The sequence below is a fragment of the Oncorhynchus mykiss genome, chromosome 2 (genome assembly GCF_057628025.1).
Source record: "Oncorhynchus mykiss isolate SJ-2025 chromosome 2, ASM5762802v1, whole genome shotgun sequence".
Classification (NCBI taxonomy): Eukaryota; Metazoa; Chordata; class Actinopteri; order Salmoniformes; family Salmonidae; genus Oncorhynchus; species Oncorhynchus mykiss.
In genome coordinates, this window is record NC_143023.1 from 76,030,228 (window position 1) to 76,049,225 (window position 18,998).

The 18,998-nt window shown below is 41.3% G+C and overlaps 1 protein-coding gene across 26 annotated transcripts in view; it reads left to right on the plus strand.

The window, feature by feature from the left end:
- The window catches only part of c2cd5 (C2 calcium dependent domain containing 5), a 58,352-nt gene that overhangs the window by 34,308 nt on the left and 5,046 nt on the right, over positions 1-18,998 (plus strand). For 5 of the 26 annotated variants that reach the window (XM_021572304.3, XM_021572289.3, XM_090208037.1 and 2 more), the window contains 14 exons: positions 6,025-6,139; positions 6,274-6,447; positions 6,811-7,002; positions 7,287-7,473; positions 7,592-7,756; positions 8,743-8,880; positions 9,269-9,332; positions 9,445-9,506; positions 14,484-14,582; positions 14,711-14,800; positions 17,457-17,529; positions 17,686-17,778; positions 18,351-18,389; positions 18,723-18,824. In XM_021572304.3, coding sequence (XP_021427979.3) covers positions 6,025-6,139; positions 6,274-6,447; positions 6,811-7,002; positions 7,287-7,473; positions 7,592-7,756; positions 8,743-8,880; positions 9,269-9,332; positions 9,445-9,506; positions 14,484-14,582; positions 14,711-14,800; positions 17,457-17,529; positions 17,686-17,778; positions 18,351-18,389; positions 18,723-18,824 — 1,593 coding nt within the window. Of the gene's footprint in view, positions 1-4,406; positions 4,461-6,024; positions 6,182-6,273; positions 6,448-6,810; positions 7,003-7,286; positions 7,474-7,591; positions 7,757-8,742; positions 8,881-9,268; positions 9,333-9,444; positions 9,507-14,483; positions 14,583-14,710; positions 14,801-17,456; positions 17,530-17,685; positions 17,779-18,350; positions 18,390-18,722; positions 18,825-18,998 lie in introns of all 26 variants that reach the window. The other 21 variants (XM_090208081.1, XM_090208070.1, XM_090208074.1 and 18 more) reach the window with 10 other exon arrangements.

The following is an 18,998-nucleotide window of genomic DNA, read 5'->3' on the forward strand; positions in this document are numbered from 1 at the left end:
TGACAACAAAATCACACAAAAATGATCAATGGAAATCAAATTTATCAACCCATGGAGGTCTGGATTTGGAGTCGCACTCAAAATTAAAGTGGATAACCACACTACAGGCTGATCCAACTTTGATGTAATGTCCTTAAAACAAGTCAAAATGAGGCTCAGTAGTGTGTGTGGCCTCCACGTGCCTGTATGACCTCCCTACAACACCTGGGCATGCTCCTGATGAGGTGACGGATGGTCTCCTGAGGGATCTCCTCCCAGACCTGGACTAAAGCATCCGCCAACTCCTGGACAGTCTGTGGTGCAACGTGGCGTTGGTGGATGGAGCGAGACATGATGTCCCAGATGTGCTCAATTGGATTCAAGTTTGGGGAACGTGCGGGCCAATCCATAGCATCAATGCCTGACACACTCCAGCCACATGAGGTCTAGCATTGTCTTGCATTAGGAGGAACCCAGGGCCAACCGCACCAGCATATGGATCTCACAAGGGGTCTGAGGATCTCATCTCGGTACCTAATGGCAGTCAGGCTACCTCTGACGAGCACATGGCCCCCCAAAGAAATGCCACCCCACACCATGACTGACCCACCGCCAAACCGGTCATGCTGGAGGATGTTGCACGCAGCAGAACGTTCTCCACGGCGTCTCCAGAATCTGTCACGTCTGTCACGTGTGCTCAGTGTGAACCTGCTTTCATCTGTGAAGAGCACAGGGCGCCAGTGGCGAATTTGCCAATCTTGGTGTTCTCTGGCAAATGCCAAACGTCCTGCACGGTGTTGGACTGTAAGCACAACCCCCACCTGTGGACGTCGGGCCCTCATACCACCCTCATGGAGTCTGTTTCTGACCGTTTGAGCAGACACATGCACATTTGTGGCCTGCTGGAGGTCATTTTGCAGGGCTCTGGCAGTGCTCCTCCTGCTCCTCCTTGCACAAAGGCGGAGGTAGCGGTCCTGCTGCTGGGTTGTTGCCCTCCTATGGCCTCCTCCACATCTCCTGATGTACTGGCCTGTCTCCTGGTAGCGCCTCCATGCTCTGGACACTACGCTGACAGACACAGAAAACCTCCTTGCCACAGGTCGCATTGATGTGCCATCCTGGATGAGCTGCACTACCTGAGCCACTTGTGTGGGTTGTAGACTCCGTCTCATGCTACCACTAGAGTGAAAGTACCGCCAGCATTCAAAAGTGACCAAAACATCAGCCAGGAAGCGTAGGAACTGAGAAGTAGTCTGTGGTTACCACCTGCAGAGCCACTCCTTTATTGGGGGTGTCTTGCTAATTGCCTATAATTTCCACCTGTTGTCTATTCCATTTGCACAACAGCATGTGAAATGTATTGTCAATCAGTGTTGCTTCCTAAGTGGACAGTTTGATTTCACAGAAGTGTGATTGACTTGGAGTTACATTGCGTTGTTTAAGTGTTCCCTTTATTTTTTTGAGCAGTGTATATCGCGTTCAGCCAAGCTCAATAACGCAATGCATGCACACACTCCTATTGAATATGCATTCACCTGTATTGTGGATAGGCCTACCGCTACCACTCAAGACGTAGCTGTCTTGATTTACCCAGTTTAAAATAAATTATGTAGTTAGGTTAGTAAAAAGTCCATTTTTATTTATTTATTTGTATTTATTCATTTTATTTATTCATACATGGCTGTCTCTGAAAAATGTTGATGCAAAATGTTTTCAATGTAATGATATTGAACTCAAACGTTACCCAGAGCAGTCGCTGAGTTGTTAATTTTGTGACTTTGGCTAATATGACTTCTTTTTTTGCAGTGGTATTGAGTAATATGATGGTATCAAACATTGTGATACTAAACCTGGTATTGGTATCAAAGTAAAAATTCTGGCATCATGAAAACACTATTGAGTATTGTGGGAGCGGTAGATGTGGCTTTGGAACAAGAGGTGAAGTGCAGTGGAAGAGAAGGTGTCTGTCAGACTCCTCTGATTTGAACGGAGACTTTACACCCAGTAAAATATTGTCAGTGTGTCATCGCAGTATCACCCATTACACAGAGAGCAGCTGCTTTCTGTCTGTCAGTTGTGGTGTAGTGTTCGATATTACATGGTTAGGAGAAAGGTTAATCTGGGATGTAGAGCTGTGGAGGTCTTGAGAGGGTCCAGGACCATTCAGCAGGCTAGATGGTGCGTATACCTGACATTAACAGTTGTAGAAAAAGATCCCCAAACATTTTTTGGGGTGAAAGAAGTTGAACATTCTTATTTTAATCAATTTCAGACATGAAACATAATCTATGACTGTAATCGTGTAATTTTATGTATTTGGGATGTTTTCAGTGTATTTTGAACACTCAGACGATAAAAAAGAGTGCACAAAAATCACAAAAAGTGAACTTTAATTAACTGATTAAACTCTGACAGCCCTAGTATTTTCACCTTAACTCTCAGTACTGTAGAAAAACATTAGGCCTAGCCTAATTTTTAGACTAGAGATTCAGTGCCTTCAGAAATTATTCGTACTCCTTGATTTATTACACATTTTGTTGTGTTACAGCCTGAATTCAAAATGGATTCAATATTTTTTTCTCAGGCATCTACACACATACCTAATGATGACAAAGTGAAAACAACATGGTCACGTGAAAAGGAAATATGGAAATATCATATTTACATAAACTACCGGTCAGAAGTTTTAGAACACATTCTTATTCAAGAGTTTTTCTTTATTTTTACTATTTTATACATTGTAGAATAATAGTGAAGACATCAAAACTGTGAGAAAACACATATGGAATCATGTAGTAACCAAAAAAGTGTTAAACAAATCAACATCTATTTTATATTTGAGAATCTTTAAAGTAGCCACCCTTTGCCTTGATGGCAGCTTTGCACACTCTTGGCATTATCTCAACCAGCTTCATTAGGAATGCTTTTCCAACAGTCTTGAAGGAATTCCCACATATTCTGAGCACTTGTTTGCTTTTCCTTTACTCTGCGGTCTGACTCATCACAAGCCATCTCAATTTGGTTGAGGTCAGGGGATTGTGGAGGCCAGGTCATCAGATGCAGCACTCCATCACTCTCTTTCTTGGTCAAATAGTCTTGGTGTGTTGGGTCATTGTCCTGTTGAAAAACAAATGATAGTCCAACTAATACAAACCAGATGGGATGGCGTATCGCTGCAGAATGATGTGGTAGCCATGCTGGTTAAGTGTGCCTTGAATTCTAAATAAATCACAGACAGTCACCAGCAAAGCACTCCCACACCATCACACCACCTCCTCCATGCTTTTGGGTGGGAAATACACATGTTTCTTGGCCCAAGCAAGTTTCTTCTTATTATTGGTGTCCTTTTGTAGTGGTTTCTTTGCAGCAAATCTCATCTGAACAGTTGATGTTGAGATTTGTCTGTAACTTGAACTCTGTGAAACATTTATTTGGGCTGAAATTTCTGGGGCTGGTAGCTCTAATGAACTTATCCTCTGCAGCAGAGGTAACTCTGGGTATTCCTTCCCAGTGGCGGTCCTCATGAGAGCCAGCTTCATCATAGCTCTTGATGGTTTTTGAGACTGCACTTGAATAAACTTTCAAAGTTCTTGAAATGTTCCATATTGACTGACCTTTATGTCTTAAAGTAATGATGGACTGTTGTTTCTCTTTGCTTATTTGAGCTGTGCTTGCCATAATATGGACTTGGTCTTTTACCAAATAGGGCTATCTTCTGTATACCAACCCTACCTTGTCAGAACACAACTGATTGGCTCAGAGTGTTTCTGGGTAAGTCTCTAAGAGCTTTCCACACCTGGTTTGTGCAACATTTGCCTATTATTATTTTCATAATTCTTCAAGCTCTGTTAAATTGGTTGTTGATCATTGGCCATAGATGTTCAAGTAGATTTAAGTCAGAACTGTAACTCGCCCACTAAGGAACATTCACTGTCTTCTTGGTAAGCAACTCCAGTGTAGATGCAGCCTTGTGTTTGAGTTTATTGTCCTGCTGAAAGGTGAATATGTATCCCAGTGTCTGTTAGAAAGCAGACTAAACCATGTTTCTCTTCAAGGATTTTTTATGTGTTGGCCAGTGACAAAAAAAATCTAAATTTAAGCCATTTTAAATTCAGGCTATAACACAACAAAATAAATAAATAAAGTCTGAATACTTTATGAAAGCAGTGGATCTGCTAGTGCATGCCTCTTCTCGTTCTCACCTCTTTAGGCTATAGTTCTCTCCCTCCTCTAATTCCACAGCATCTCTCTTGGATCATTTTTCTTCTCACAGTATCTGCTTTTCTCTCTCTCTCTCTGCTAGGCTCTGGTATTGACTCAGTGGTCTGTCTTTGCAATGACTGTGGTGCTGTTGTCTTGTGTTGTAGTTTGTATCTTCTCTTTTTCTCTCTCTTTCTGTACTAATGGTGTGTGTTGTTCTGGCCCAGCATTGGGTAACACACGCTCTTACAAACTGCTAGACTGGAATAGTGTTGCTGCAGGTACCTCCCTCCTTCTACTGGTTTCACACACTGGAGACATGGCAGCTCACACACACACACACACAACTATGGGTGTGCAAACATCTTGTTAATCCTCCAGGCTAAATCTCTGTCAGTGTTTTGGTGCAGTAGTCACTAGCCAATCTTTCACTGAGCTGCCATCTCTCTCTTGTCTTTGTGTGTGTGTGCTGAGCATGTGCTAACCCCCCCCCCCCCCCCGCTTGGCTAGCCCACCCTACCAGGCTTCTCCTGCTACAGCAGTCTGTAACGCAATGCATCCCTAATGCTCCCCTAACCCAGCAAAGCATCTGCATTGTGGACAAACCTGTCCAGGTTCACACAAAGATAGTCTGGGCATGTGCATATCATCCCTGGCTTCCACTGGGCCGTATTCATACAGGGAGGGGGGAAAAGGCAAGAGAATGGAGGGGGGTACATGAATGAAGGGAGGGAGTGCAACGGAGAGTAGTGTAGTGAGATAAAGACAGGGATGAGGTGGTTTAGACTCTGTGATGAATGAATATGGCCCTCTGCCCATGAGCGTGCACATGTTCATGAGCTCGCCCTTGCGCGTGCACGTGATGTGAGCTTCCCTGTCTCTCTCTCTCTGTGTGTCTCTCTCTCTGTCTCGATGTCTCTCTCTCTCTCTCTCTGTGTCTCTCTCTCTCTCTCTCTGTTGTGTGCATGTGGCCTGTCCAAGGAGGTATGGCGTGGACCAATGGTCATTATTAAGGACCCATGGTTCAGCCTCCACCAAATGTCCCTCATTTAAATATGATGAATGCTCTGAGATGGTCTCCTCTCCTCCTCCTTTCCTGGCCTTATTGTGTTCAGGGGGCACAGAACCTGGAGATAACGTTTTGAAACAGGAAGGCACTTCCTGAACTTGTCCAATAAGAATACTCTTATTCGTTTTCCATTTTCAAAATGTTTAGCTTTGGTGTGCCCTACTGAACCCCTCCTGTAATGGGCATGAAGGTAAGGAGATGCAGGGGACTTGGGACGCCACCCCATTACTCCACCCACTAGATCCCTGTCTTCCTGTGATTGGCTGGCCTGGAGATAATGCTATAGGAGATGAGAACAGCCCAGACACTAACTAAACACCTTCATTGTCTTCATATTTGTCATCAACATCATGTTCACTGTGTTACAAACTGACAGTTGGCTAAGTGGTATCTGCTTGCTATGATGCACCTTTTAGCCAAATCAGCTAAATGTGTCAGTTGATTCTCTGTTGGTCAGACAGATCTATTTGCTGATAGTTGCTAGTTTCTAATAGTCAGTTGTTTCCGATAGTAGCTAGTTTCTGATAGTATCTAGTTTCCGTCACTGATTTCTGATAGTTTCTTCCAAAAGTTTGTTTGTGATAGTCAGTACATTTCTGAAAGTTGCCAGTTTCTAATAGCTGCTAGTTTCTGATGGTCAGCTAATTTCTGATAGTTGCTAGATTCTGGTAGACAAACAGTCAGTCAGGTAGCCAGCCAGTGTGTCTGTGCGTGTATCGCTATGAATGTGTGACTGTGTGTATCTGTGTATGACGGTGTGTGTGTGTGTGTTGCAGACGAGCCAGAGACGAGGGACGCGTGGTGGGAGGAGATTCGTCAGGAGATCAAGTCTCATGCCAAAGCCCTGGGTTGCCACGCTGTGGTGGGATACAGCGAGAGTACCACCATCTGGTACATTACACACACCATACTTAGACCAACCTCTATTTCAAGGTCTGTTTGATGGGCAAAGAAAGGGATTTAATTTTATACTAATTTTAACATCCCCATATCACCCTCTACTCCCCTCTCCCCTCCGCCCACAGTGAGGAGGTGTGTATCCTGTCTGCGTCGGGCACGGCGGCCATGTTGAATCCCAGGTTCATGCGTGAGGGCTGTTTGGACGCCGGCGGCAGCGACCAAAGGTTGTCAAGGCAACCACCCCTCGGCATGGTTGGGTCGGAGAGGGCAGAGGGGGAAGTTAGCTCATCTTGGCTGGGGTAGGAACACACACACACTGTGTTGGATGGGTGTTAGTGTAGGGGTGAAAGAACTTGAGTGGCTGGGAGGGTTTTAGACTAATTAACCTAGTCATGGGTTACTTCTAAATGGACAGTGGTGTAATGAGGCAGCTGGTAGCCTAGCGGTTAAGAGCGTTGGGCCAGTAACCGAAAGGTCGCCGGTTCACCGAGCTGACTAAGTGGATATACTGCTGATGTGTCCTTGAGCAAGGCACTTAACCCTAATTGCTCCGGTCACTCTGGATAAGAGCATCTGCTAAATGACTTAATGTAAAATGTTAATGAATGAATGAATTTCATAGCTTTTTAGCATACTTTCTGAGCAGTGTGTGTGTATTCCAGGTTTGATGATGCGTCACCCCCTAGCTGTGGATTTTGTCACATCCCATATGATGAGTTCAACATGCCGTTCCCAGCTCAGCTCACATACTGCTACCACTGTAGGAGACAGAAGGTCCCTGATGTGCTCTTTACTACCATAGACCTACCTGCTGAGGCTGCTGTTACTGGGAAGGGCTGCCTCATACAGGCCAGGTAACGCATACACTACCACTACAAACATATATCCTGTCTTTGTGTTGTTCCTCTAAACTGTTTCCTATGAAGAAGTCTAATGTTGTGTTATATTGCAGGTTGTGTCGTACCAAGAAGGTGGCCCAGGGAGGCTTGTGTGTAATGTTGTGTTATATTGCAGGTTGTGTCGTACCAAGAAGGTGGCCCAGGGAGGCTTGTGTGCAATGTTGTGTTATATTGCAGGTTGTGTCGTACCAAGAAGGTGGCCCAGGGAGGTGTGTGTGTAATGTTGTGTTATATTGCAGGTTGTGTCGTACCAAGAAGAAGGCCCAAGGGGAGGTGAATGCCACAGCCATCTCTAACCTCCTCCCCTTCATGGAGTATGAGCTACACACCCAGTTGATGAACAAACTGAAGCTGCGCTGCATGAACGCTCTGTTTGGGCTCCGCATTCAGATCAGTGTGGGAGAAAACATGCTCCTAGGACTAGCTGTAAGTCCTGTGTTTGAGTGTGTGCGTCTGTGTGACCCCCTCCTCATGTCTGTTACAAGGTGTGTATCTGACGTGTGTGTGTGTGTGTGTGTGTGTGTGTGTGTGTGTGTGTGTCCAGTCTGCAACGGGTGTATACCTGTCAGCTCTTCCAGCTCCAGGTGGTATCCAGATAGCTGGTAAGACCCCCAGTGACCTGAGCTATGACCAACACATTTCAACCATGCAGAAGCGCATCAACGACACCATCGCCATGAATAAGGAGCTCTACAACATACACCCCCCGGTGAGAGAGAGACAAACACACACACACACACACGTCTGTGTGGAACATCATAGTTAATTCCTCTCTGTGTCTTTCTCTGGTTATTAAGAAGTTATTTACGTTGGACCCTGAGGCGTTCACTGACCTGAATACAGTACTAGCATGCCCAATTAGAGTGATGCATGGCACATTAGCCTCTCTATTAATCACATCTTTATATGAGTACCCCACCCTCTAAAATCACAGCTCTATCTCAGTACACCCACTCTAGAATCACAATATATGAGGTGTCCTAAAATTACAGCTGTATGAGTATCACAGCTTGACAGTAAATGTGTACACTCTAAAATCACAGCTCTAGGATAGTCTGGAATCACAGCTTTGTCTAAGTACAGTCTAGATTCACAGCTTTATGATAGTCTGGAATCACAGCTTTATGATAGTCTGGGAATCACACCTTAATGATAGATAAAGCTGTGATTCCAGACTAAGTACAGTCTAGATTCACAGCTTTATGATAGTCTGGAATCACAGCTTTATGATAGTCTGGGAATCACACCTTAATGATAGATAAAGCTGTGATTCCAGACTAAGTACAGTCTAGATTCACAGCTTTATGATAGTCTGGAATCACAGCTCTTTCTAAGTACAGTCTAGATTCACAGCTCTAGGTTAGTCTAGATTCACAGCTTTATGATAGTCGAGAATCACAGCTTTGTCTAAGTACAGTCTAGAATCACAGCTCTATGTGAGTACACTCTCACACACATTAAAATGTGTGTGTGTGTGATTATCACTAATATAGAAACGTACTCTGATGATTGCACAATATTGGGTGTGGGTAGAATTGGGTGTGATTAGGAATGACCTAATCATTCTACTTAGTATGAGGTTGGAACTGATGGTGTTTCTATGGTGACTAACTCAGCGTCTCACAACCCGGACAGGGATGGACAGACACACACACAAACACACATATTGTTGAGTTGTTGTTGTTGTTGTTGTAGGAGTGTATAGAGGAGGTGGTGGGGTCTCCTATCCCTGACAGACAGCGGTCCAGACTGTTCAGGTCTACCTCTGAGAGTTCAGATGAGCTGTCAGAACTAGACCTGTCCCACGGCAAGAAGGACGCCTTCGTACTGGAGGTATGGTTGGCTGTGTGCACTGTACTGTAGGGTGTGTGTACCGTAGGGGTGTGTGTTATGTTGGATGTGTAATTGTAGTGTGTGGGCATATGATCTGTAAAGGATCTGAAAACACAAATAAAGCAACACCTCACGGCACAACACATCTCCCCCATGTGACCTACTTGTTGTGTGTATGTACTGACATGTATGTGTAACTGATAGATGCACACACACACTACATGTTCATGTTTTTAAATGTATGGAAATTGTAGTCTTTTGTCAAAATGTATTTTTGTTTATGTGTTGGACCCCAGTAAGACTAGCTGGACCATTAGTGTCGGCTAATGGAGATCCTAATAAATCACATCAAATCTGTGTGTTCATGCTTTTCTTTTCATGTCTTTAGATTGATGACACTGATGCAGTAGAGGACATCCAATCCCTTCTCACTGATGCCCCCATGCCTGCAGGTACACACACACACACACACACACACACACACACTGTTCTACAAGAAATGTTCTATTCTATTCAGCTATGCTCTTTTACGATGTCTGTCCATCTACCTGTCTCTCTCTCCAGGGTTTTACAGCTGTAACACGGAGGTCATGCCTGGGATTTACAACTGGACTTCAGGGCTACAGGTCAGACTCACACACTGAAACACTGCTACTACTACCACTACTACTGTACTTCTACTACTACTGCTCCTCACAATTGGCCCAGCATTGTCCTGGTTTGGCCCGGGTAGGCCGTCATTATAAATAAGAACGTGTTCTTGAATTACTTGCCTAGTTAAATAAAGGTTAAATTTGAAATATATTTGTTTTACTTGTACTACTACAACTACTGTACTACTTCTACTACATCTACTGTGCTACTACTACTGTTCTACTACTGTACTACTACTACTGTTCTACTACTACTACTGTTCTACTACCACTGTACTACTACTACTACTGCTACTAATGTACTACTGTACTACTACTACTACTGTTCTACTACTACTGTACCACTACTACTGTACTACTACTGTTCTACTACTGTACCACTACTACTGTACTACTACTGTACTACTACTACTGTTCTACTTTTACTACTGTGCTACTTCTACAACTGCTGTACTACTACTGCTCTACTACTACTGCTCTACTACTTCTACTAGTACTGCTGTACTACTTCTACTAGTACTGTTCTACTACTACTACTGTACTACTACTTCTACTACTACTGCTGTACTACTACTTCTACTACTACTGCTGTACTACTACTTCTACTACTACTGCTGTACTACTTCTACTGTTCTACTTTTACTACTGTGCTACTTCTAATACTACTGCTGTGCTACTACTACTGCTGTACTACTGTTCTACTACTGTATTACTGTTCTACTACTACTACTACTACTACTACTACTGTACTACTACTGTTCTACTTCAACTACTGTACTCCTACTACTGTACTACTGCTGTTCTACTTCTAATACTGTACTACTTCTACTACTGCTGTACTACTTTTGCTACTACTACTGTTCTACTACTACTGTACTACTTATACTGCTACTGTTCTACTACTACTGTACTACTTATTCTACTACTATTGTTCTACTACTGTTACTACTGTACTACTACTGCTATTACTGTTCTACTACTACTGTACTAGTTATACTGCTACTACTACTATTATAATACTACTTCTACTGTACTACTTATACTACTATTCTACTACTGTGCTACTTCCATTACTGCTCTACTACTACTGCTGTACTACTACTTCTACTACTACTGCTGTACTACTTATACTACTACTGCTGTACTACTTATACTACTACTGCTGTACTACTTCTACTAGTACTGTTCTGCTGCTACTACTACTACTACTACTACTACTATTATACTACTGTACTACTACTACTACTGTTCTACTTTTACTACTGTGCTACTTCTAATACTACTACTGTTCTACTACTACTACTGTACTACTACTACTACTACTGTTCTACTTCTACTACTGTACTACTTCTGTTCTGCTACTGTTCTACTACTAATACTACTACTGTACTACTACTGTTCTAACTACTACTACTGTACTACTTCTACTACTGTGCAACTTTTACTTCTACTACTACTGTACTACTACTACTACTGTACTACTACTGTTCTACTACTACTGTACTACTAATACTACTACTACGGTACTACTACTACTGCTATACTACTAACTACTACTACAACTGTTGTACTTCTACTACTGTACTACTACTGTTCTGCTACTGTTCTACTACTACTGTTCTAACTACTACTACTGTACTACTTCTACTGTTCTACTTCTACTACTGTGCAACTTGTACTACTACTACTACAACTGTTCTACTATTGTACTACTACTACTACTACTACTACTACTACTGTTCTACTTCTACTACTGTACTACTTCTACTAATACTACTACTACTGTACAACTTCTACTACTGTACAACTTCTAATACTACTACTGCTCTACTCCTACTACTACTACTGTTCTACTACTATGACTGTACTACTTCTACTATTACTACTGTTCTACTACCTCTACTACTGTTCTACTTCTAATACTGTACTACTTCTACTACTAGTACTGTTCTACTACTACTGTACTAGTACTGTTCTACTACTACTGTACTAGTACTGTTCTACTACTACTGTACTAGTACTGTTCTACTACTACTATATTACTTCTACTACTATTCTACTGCTACTATTCTACTGCTACTAGTTCTACTACTACTATTATTCTACTTCTACTACTACTGTACTACTACTACTACTGTTGTACTTCTACTACTGTATTACTACTGTTCTGCTACTGTTGTACTACTACTACTGTTCTACTACTACTACTACTAATACTAATACTACTACCACTGTACTAGTTCTACTACTACTGTTCTACTTCTACTGTACTACTACTACTCTTCTACTACTACTATACTAGTTATACTACTACTATTATTCTACTACTACTGTACTACTACTACTACTGTTCTACTACTAGTACTACTACTATTGTACTACTTCTACTACTGTTCTACTTCTACTACTTTACTACTTCTACCATTACTATTATGGCTGTTCTACTACTACTACTACTACTGTTCTACTACTACTACTGTTCTACTACTGTTCTATTACTACTACTACTACTGCTACTACTGTTCTATTACTACTACTACTGCTACTACTTCTACTACGACTTTTTCTTCTACTATTACTACTGTTCTACTAAAACTACTACTGTTCTACTACTACTACTGTACTACTGTACTACTACTACTACTACTACTACTGTTGTACTTCTACTACTGTTCTGCTACTGTTGTACTACTACTACTGTTCTACCACTACTACTACTACTACTACTACTAATACTACTACTAATACTACTACCACTGTACTAGTTCTACTACTACTGTTCTACTTCTACTGTACTACTACTACTCTTCTACTACTACTACTATACTAGTTATACTACTACTATTATTCTACTACTACTGTACTACTACTGTTCTACTACTACTAGTACTACTTCTACTACTGTACTACTTCTACTACTACTACTGTTCTACTTCTACTGTACTACTTCTACTAATACTATTACTGCTGTTCTACTACTACTACTACTGTTCTACTACTACTACTGTTCTACTACTGTTCTATTACTACTACTGTTCTACTACTGTTCTATTACTGCTACTACTGTTCTATTACTACTACTACTACTGCTACTACTTCTACTACTACTGTTCTACTACTGTTCTACTACTACTGCTACTACTGTTCTACTACGACTACTGTACTACTTCTACTACAACTTTTTCTTCTACTACTACTGTTCTACTACTGTTCTATTACTACTACGACTACTGTACTACTTCTACTACGACTTTTTCTTCTACTACTACTACTACTACTACTACTACTACTACTGCTACTACTGTTCTACTACTACTACTGTTCTATTACTACTGTTCTATTACTACTACTACTGCTACTACTGTTCTACGACTACTGTACTACTTCTACTACAACCTTTTCTTCTACTACTACTACTACTACTACTACTACTACTACTGCTACTACTGTTCTACTACTACTACTGTTCTATTACTACTACTACTGCTACTACTGTTCTACTACTACTACTGTACTACTTCTACTAGTAGTACTGTTCTACTACTCTAGTACTACTTCTACTACTACTACTACTACTACTACTACTGTTATGCTACTACTGTATTACTTCTACTACTACTGTTCTACTACTACTACTGTACTACTTCTACTACTACTAGTACTGTTCTACTACTCTAGTACTACTTCTACTACTGTACTACTTCTACAACTACTAGTACTGTTCTACTACTCTAGTACTACTTCTACTACTACTGTACTACTTCTACAACTACTACTACTGTTCTACTACTACTGTAATAGTTATACTACTACTGTTATACTAGTTCTACTACTACTACTGTACTACTTCTACTACTGTTCTACTACTAGTACTACTCCTTCTACTATTGTACTACTTCTACTACTGTTCTACTTCTACTACTGTGCTACTTATACTAATACTTCTACCACTGTACTTCTGTACTACTACTACTGTTGTACTACTACTGTTCTACTACTACTACTACTGTTATGCTACTACTGTATTACTTCTACTACTACTGTTCTACTACTACTACTATTGTACTACTTCTACTACTAGTAGTACTGTTCTACTACTCTAGTACTACTTCTACTACTACTGTACTACTACAACTACTGTTCTACTACTACTGTACTAGTTATACTACTACTGTTATACTAGTTCTACTACTATACTAGTTCTACTACTACTACTATTATTCTACTACTACTACTACTACTGTTCTACTACTAGTACTACTCCTTCTACTATTGTACTACTTCTACTACTGTTCTACTTCTACTACTGTGCTACGTATACTAATACTTCTGCTACTGTACTACTGTACTACTACTACTGTTCTACTACTACTACTACTGTACTACTACTACTACTACTGTACTACTTATACTAATACTTGTACTACTGTACTGCTACTACTACTACTAATGTTGTACTAATACTGTTGTACTACTACTGTTCTACTACTACTGTTCTTCTACTACTACTTCTACTTCTACTATTATTCTACTACTTATACTACTGTTCTAGTACTACTCCTTCTACTATTGTACTACTTCTACTACTACTGTACAACTTTTACTACTACTACTGTACTACTACAACTTCTACTACTTCTACTAATACTACTACTACTACTGTTCTACTACTGTACAACTTTTACTACTAATGTACTACTACTACTGTACTACTTCTACTACTACTATTCTTCTACTACTACTACTACTACTACTACTACTACTACTACTGTACAACTACTACTGTTCTACTACTACACAACTTCTACTACTGCACTACTACTACTGTATTACTACTAATGCTGTACGAGTGTACTACTACTACTTGGCAATTACTACTACTGTTCTACAGGTTATTGAGAGATTATAATATGTTTATATTTCGTTCTTTGCCAATCCCCCCCCTCCTAGATGTTTACATCCGTCAGGGTGTACAGACTCAATAATGCCAATCTGACCAACCAGGGCCTCAACAAGATCTTCACTGACCTCTGTGAGAATTTACTCAAGGTAAGACCACACACGCACAATGGGGATACGCTGGTCAAGCCCATGCATTGGTGTTCCTCTTACTTAATCTACGTAATCTTTAACTTCTGTATTAAATTGAAATGTCTGCTTTTTATTTGTCTGTGTAGAGTCTATACTTTAAGTTACGTTCCATGATCCCCTGCTGTCTATGCCATCTCAACTTCACTGTAGCCGTACCAGAGGAAGAACTCATACAGGTGAGAAGACACACACCTAAGAACACCTCTCCTATTTTGTTCATATTTCCTATAAACATTTTGGTCAGTATTAGGGAATTGGAATTGCCAGGGACCTCAAGATACGATATTATAAAGATACTAAGGTGCTGATACGATATGTATTGCGATTCTCACGATCCTATATGTATTGCGTTTCGATAAAGGTGTTTTATTGATTTGATGTTCCAACATATTGTTCACTATGCATCTGCTGCAGAGAGACGAGAGAGCATGAGAAATTTTGTTTTGTTCACTCAGGGAAATAAGTGCTGAAAACATGTTGGTTCACTATTTAAAAAGAAGATGGAGAATAAGCTATATTCCTCAAACTCATCGCTGGGCCTCGAAGCCAGTTTCACTGCGTTTTTTAATTGTTCCCCTCTAATCCGGGACTGATTTCAACCTGGGACACCAGGTGGGTGCAATTAATTATCAGATAGAACAGAAAACCAGCAGGCTCCAGACCTTGTAGGGTAAGAGTTGAATAACCCTGGGTTTAGGGCTGGGCGATATGTTTGTGTGCCATATTCCAAATGCCTGTATCGCAAGAATCAAGGTTTTGTTATTCTCCGTTTTTTTTTTTAGCATTTATGTCCGCTTGTTCTCATGTTGTATTTTTGATTTCGTCTCATTCACTCCTCTTGTGTTGTGTGCACCTTCCCATTTACATTAGAGGTCTGTATATAATGATGAAATGCATGTCTCCGCCCTAACAAGACAGGAAGGCAGGCGACAAGCTTAGGTTCAAAGATAGCCTCTAGAAAATGCATTGCCCTAATTTTGGACAATATTTTAGCAAGAGTGAAACCTTTCACCACAGATGGAACAATGAAACAGATATTTCACTGGATGTATAAATTTGAAGCATCTGCCCGGCGTTTCCACTAGTGAGAGGAAGCCCAGTGGCCAGCAGTGAAAGGAGATGGATTTTGGTCGACATTCTGCAAATTTTCTCATCAATTAAACATTTGATCTCAATACAGTTTTCTGTTCCAAAACTAGAATCTGTTTTGAACAGAGTGGACTAAGTAGAGTAGACTTTACCCTTTGTTACAGTTTTAAAAAATTGCGTCGTTTAGAAGGAGTGCAAAGGCGAATTGAGTTATTACACGCACTCGCTTCACAGAGTAGGCGTTCCCTTACGGAAATATGTAGATGATGCTAGAACAGGCAAATAGGATCTCGCTAGCTCGTGCTTGGTCTGCCCACCTCCTTGCTTGTTCTGCCCACTATTACTCATTTGTTCTCATTGGGAACGAAAGACTGTGGTCTATCTTGGTTTAGTTATAAAAATCTTTGCTTTCAACTTCGCCTCTTCCACTATGGTTTACACACACACCAAGCCCCTCCCCCTGCCTCCATTCGCCAACAAAGTTGAGATTACATCTTCCTCTCTGACAACTCTCTATTTGAGATTTGGTCCAACAGAATCGGTCACATGGACACCAAAAAACAAAGTGAGACATTATTTTACTGTAATAGAGGAGAAGTAACATTTTCTAACGAGACCATTTTATGTCTCAACTACCCAAATTGCGTGCAGAGCAGACAATACTGAAACGAGAGTATCAATGAACATTGATTCTGGAAAATGAATTCTGTTAGTCGCGAGCGGCATTGTGGTACCACATACCGCTAGCAGCATTTTAGCCAAAGACTGTTAACTAGTCTGTGTTTTATAAATGTGCAATAAACATAAAACACAATTATATAAGGAATTGGCAACTTGTTTCCATTCTGAGAAATAAGGTAGGCCGCTTGATTTCAACATGTGGACAGGCTAACATGCTTTTCAAAGAGTTGGAGACAGACCGAATGGTGTGTTCATAACAATTCAACTGTTCAACCTTGTTAGCTTGCAAATAGATCCCAAGTTGGCTAAACTTGAAATATAAAGATTCGCTGACTAATCACTAACACGTGGGCTTGAGAGATTGTTGATGAGAGCTGTGTTTAAAAAATGGTGGAGTCTAATGGCTGCTACAAGATGTTAGTCATTATTAGTGAATGTGCATTATGCATGGTTCTAGTTAAATTTGTAACAAAAAGGGGCATTTTCATAGACAGACTTGAAAGCCAGATCAGTGATTATTGCAAAAAAAGCAGTTTAAACTATTTTGATAACATTCTTAAATTATTAGTGGGTCTTATGGTTGTGGAAGGCTTATATTTAGCCTAGGTATAACTTCACAAGCCCTGAATTCATTAGATTATTGCTGACTATTTGAAATGCACCATTTGAAGTGTATTTTACCTTTAATTGTACAACAACGCGTATTAAGTAAAAAAGTATATATTTAAAAAACATTTGAAAAAATCTAGAAACCCCTATATGTTTTTAAAAATCGGGATAAGATTTTTAGGCCATATCGCTCAGCCTTACCTGGGCTATAGGATGGGTTTTAGTGCTTGTACAGCTGACTAGCGCTAGCTAAAGCTATCTTTTTAAGAAGTCGATACTTTGAGTCAAATATCTATACAATACCCAAAAATAATACTGCAATATGAAACTGTATACATTTTTCCCCCTATCACTTTACCTGATATTAGTGTCAATAAATGATAGCGACAAGGTAATGATAGTTTAATTTTCTCACATACCCTCTCCCGTTTTCTCTCCCCCTGTCCTCTCCAGGTGGCGGTGACAGCTGTAGCCATGAGTTTTGACAAGGAGACTCAGCTGGCAGCAGACAAGGCTCTTAACAAGGGTTAGTATTCTCAAAGGCTGTAGTTCAGGGGTTAGAGATAAGAGTCTGGTGTTATGGGGAGCTGAAGGAGACGAGACACTTGAGATTTGAGTTAGTGCACTTGGGTGGGTTGAGGAGTGAAAGAGATTAAACTCTGTGTGTTTGTTTGTTTTCCAGGGAGTGGTGAGAATGAAGAGCAGCTACAGTTTTCTATGGAGCTGTGTGGAGAGTCAACGTCTTCCAACAACCAGCCTACAGCCAAACCTTCAGGTACACCAATCCTTATCTCTTATAATCCTGGATCACTAACAACTGCCTAACCTTTAACCTCCAATAGCCATCCCTCAGCAGACAAAACATCAGAAATCCTCTAAGCGCCTGGAACGTTTCACTCCTTGAAGCTCCCTTAACCATAGTGTTCTACTCTGTCCTCTATTTCAATATGTTCTGTAGTAGTTGTGTTAAACATGACTTTACCGCCTGTGACTGTATGACCAGGTAAATAATGTAACTGTATAACCAGGTACATCCTCTCTCAGGTGTTTTAGACCTGCAGCCATGTCTGTGTGTGTAGAGCTATGTTGAGTAGCACTGTGATGACTATAAGAAAAACAATCCTGGTCATCACTGATCTGGAGAGAGAGCTGGGGTTAAACCAAAATGGCCGCCCTCCACAACAGCCAGGACTAGGAGCTAGACCTAGGAGATAGGATTTAGGACAAGGGAACAAGATGTGGATATAGGACCAGGTATAAGGAAGTGTCTGTAAGGTATTGAGATACAGTGTGTTGTATCTTGCTGAGGCCTGAAGAGTCAACATCTGTGGTTGTGTGTGTCGACAGGTCTTCCAGAGAGTGCCATGACCCACTCCTCATCTCGAGGTAAGCTCCCCCACCCACCCCCTCCTTGCTGCCATGGCTACCACGGCCCTTTTTTAAGTTCTCATCCTTTTGTTCTCCTGCTCCGCCCCAACCTCCTCCTTTTATTTTCTCTATATTCTTTTTCTTTATGTGTCTATATTATGTTCTATGTCATGGGTGTATGCGGTTTTCGGAATGTGTGTGGTGTGTGTATGCACGCGCATGTATGCGGTGTGGATGTTGTGTGTGTGTGTGTGTGTGTGTGTGTGTGTGTGTGTGTGCGAGCTTGTGCACGTGTGTGTGTGTGTGTGTATGTTTCTCCAGTTTCCTCGGTTGATTACGGTTCCTTTGCAGACAGATGCAGCACCTGGCTAGAGCTGCTTAGGCTGAAAGCTCACACCATAAGACGAGGATCAGTTAAGACAAGTAGGAGGACACAGTCGCTAGCAAACTCTGGTACACACACACACACACACAAACATACACATCCCTCCCCAATTGCCGCTGGGGGGCGGAGCATCACAGATCATGCACCAGCTGATTAACTAGAGTGTGAAAGTTGAAGCCCCGCCCCTCAGAGGAATGACCAACCAACAGCCAGCGTATAACCTCTGACCCTGTCGCCATAGT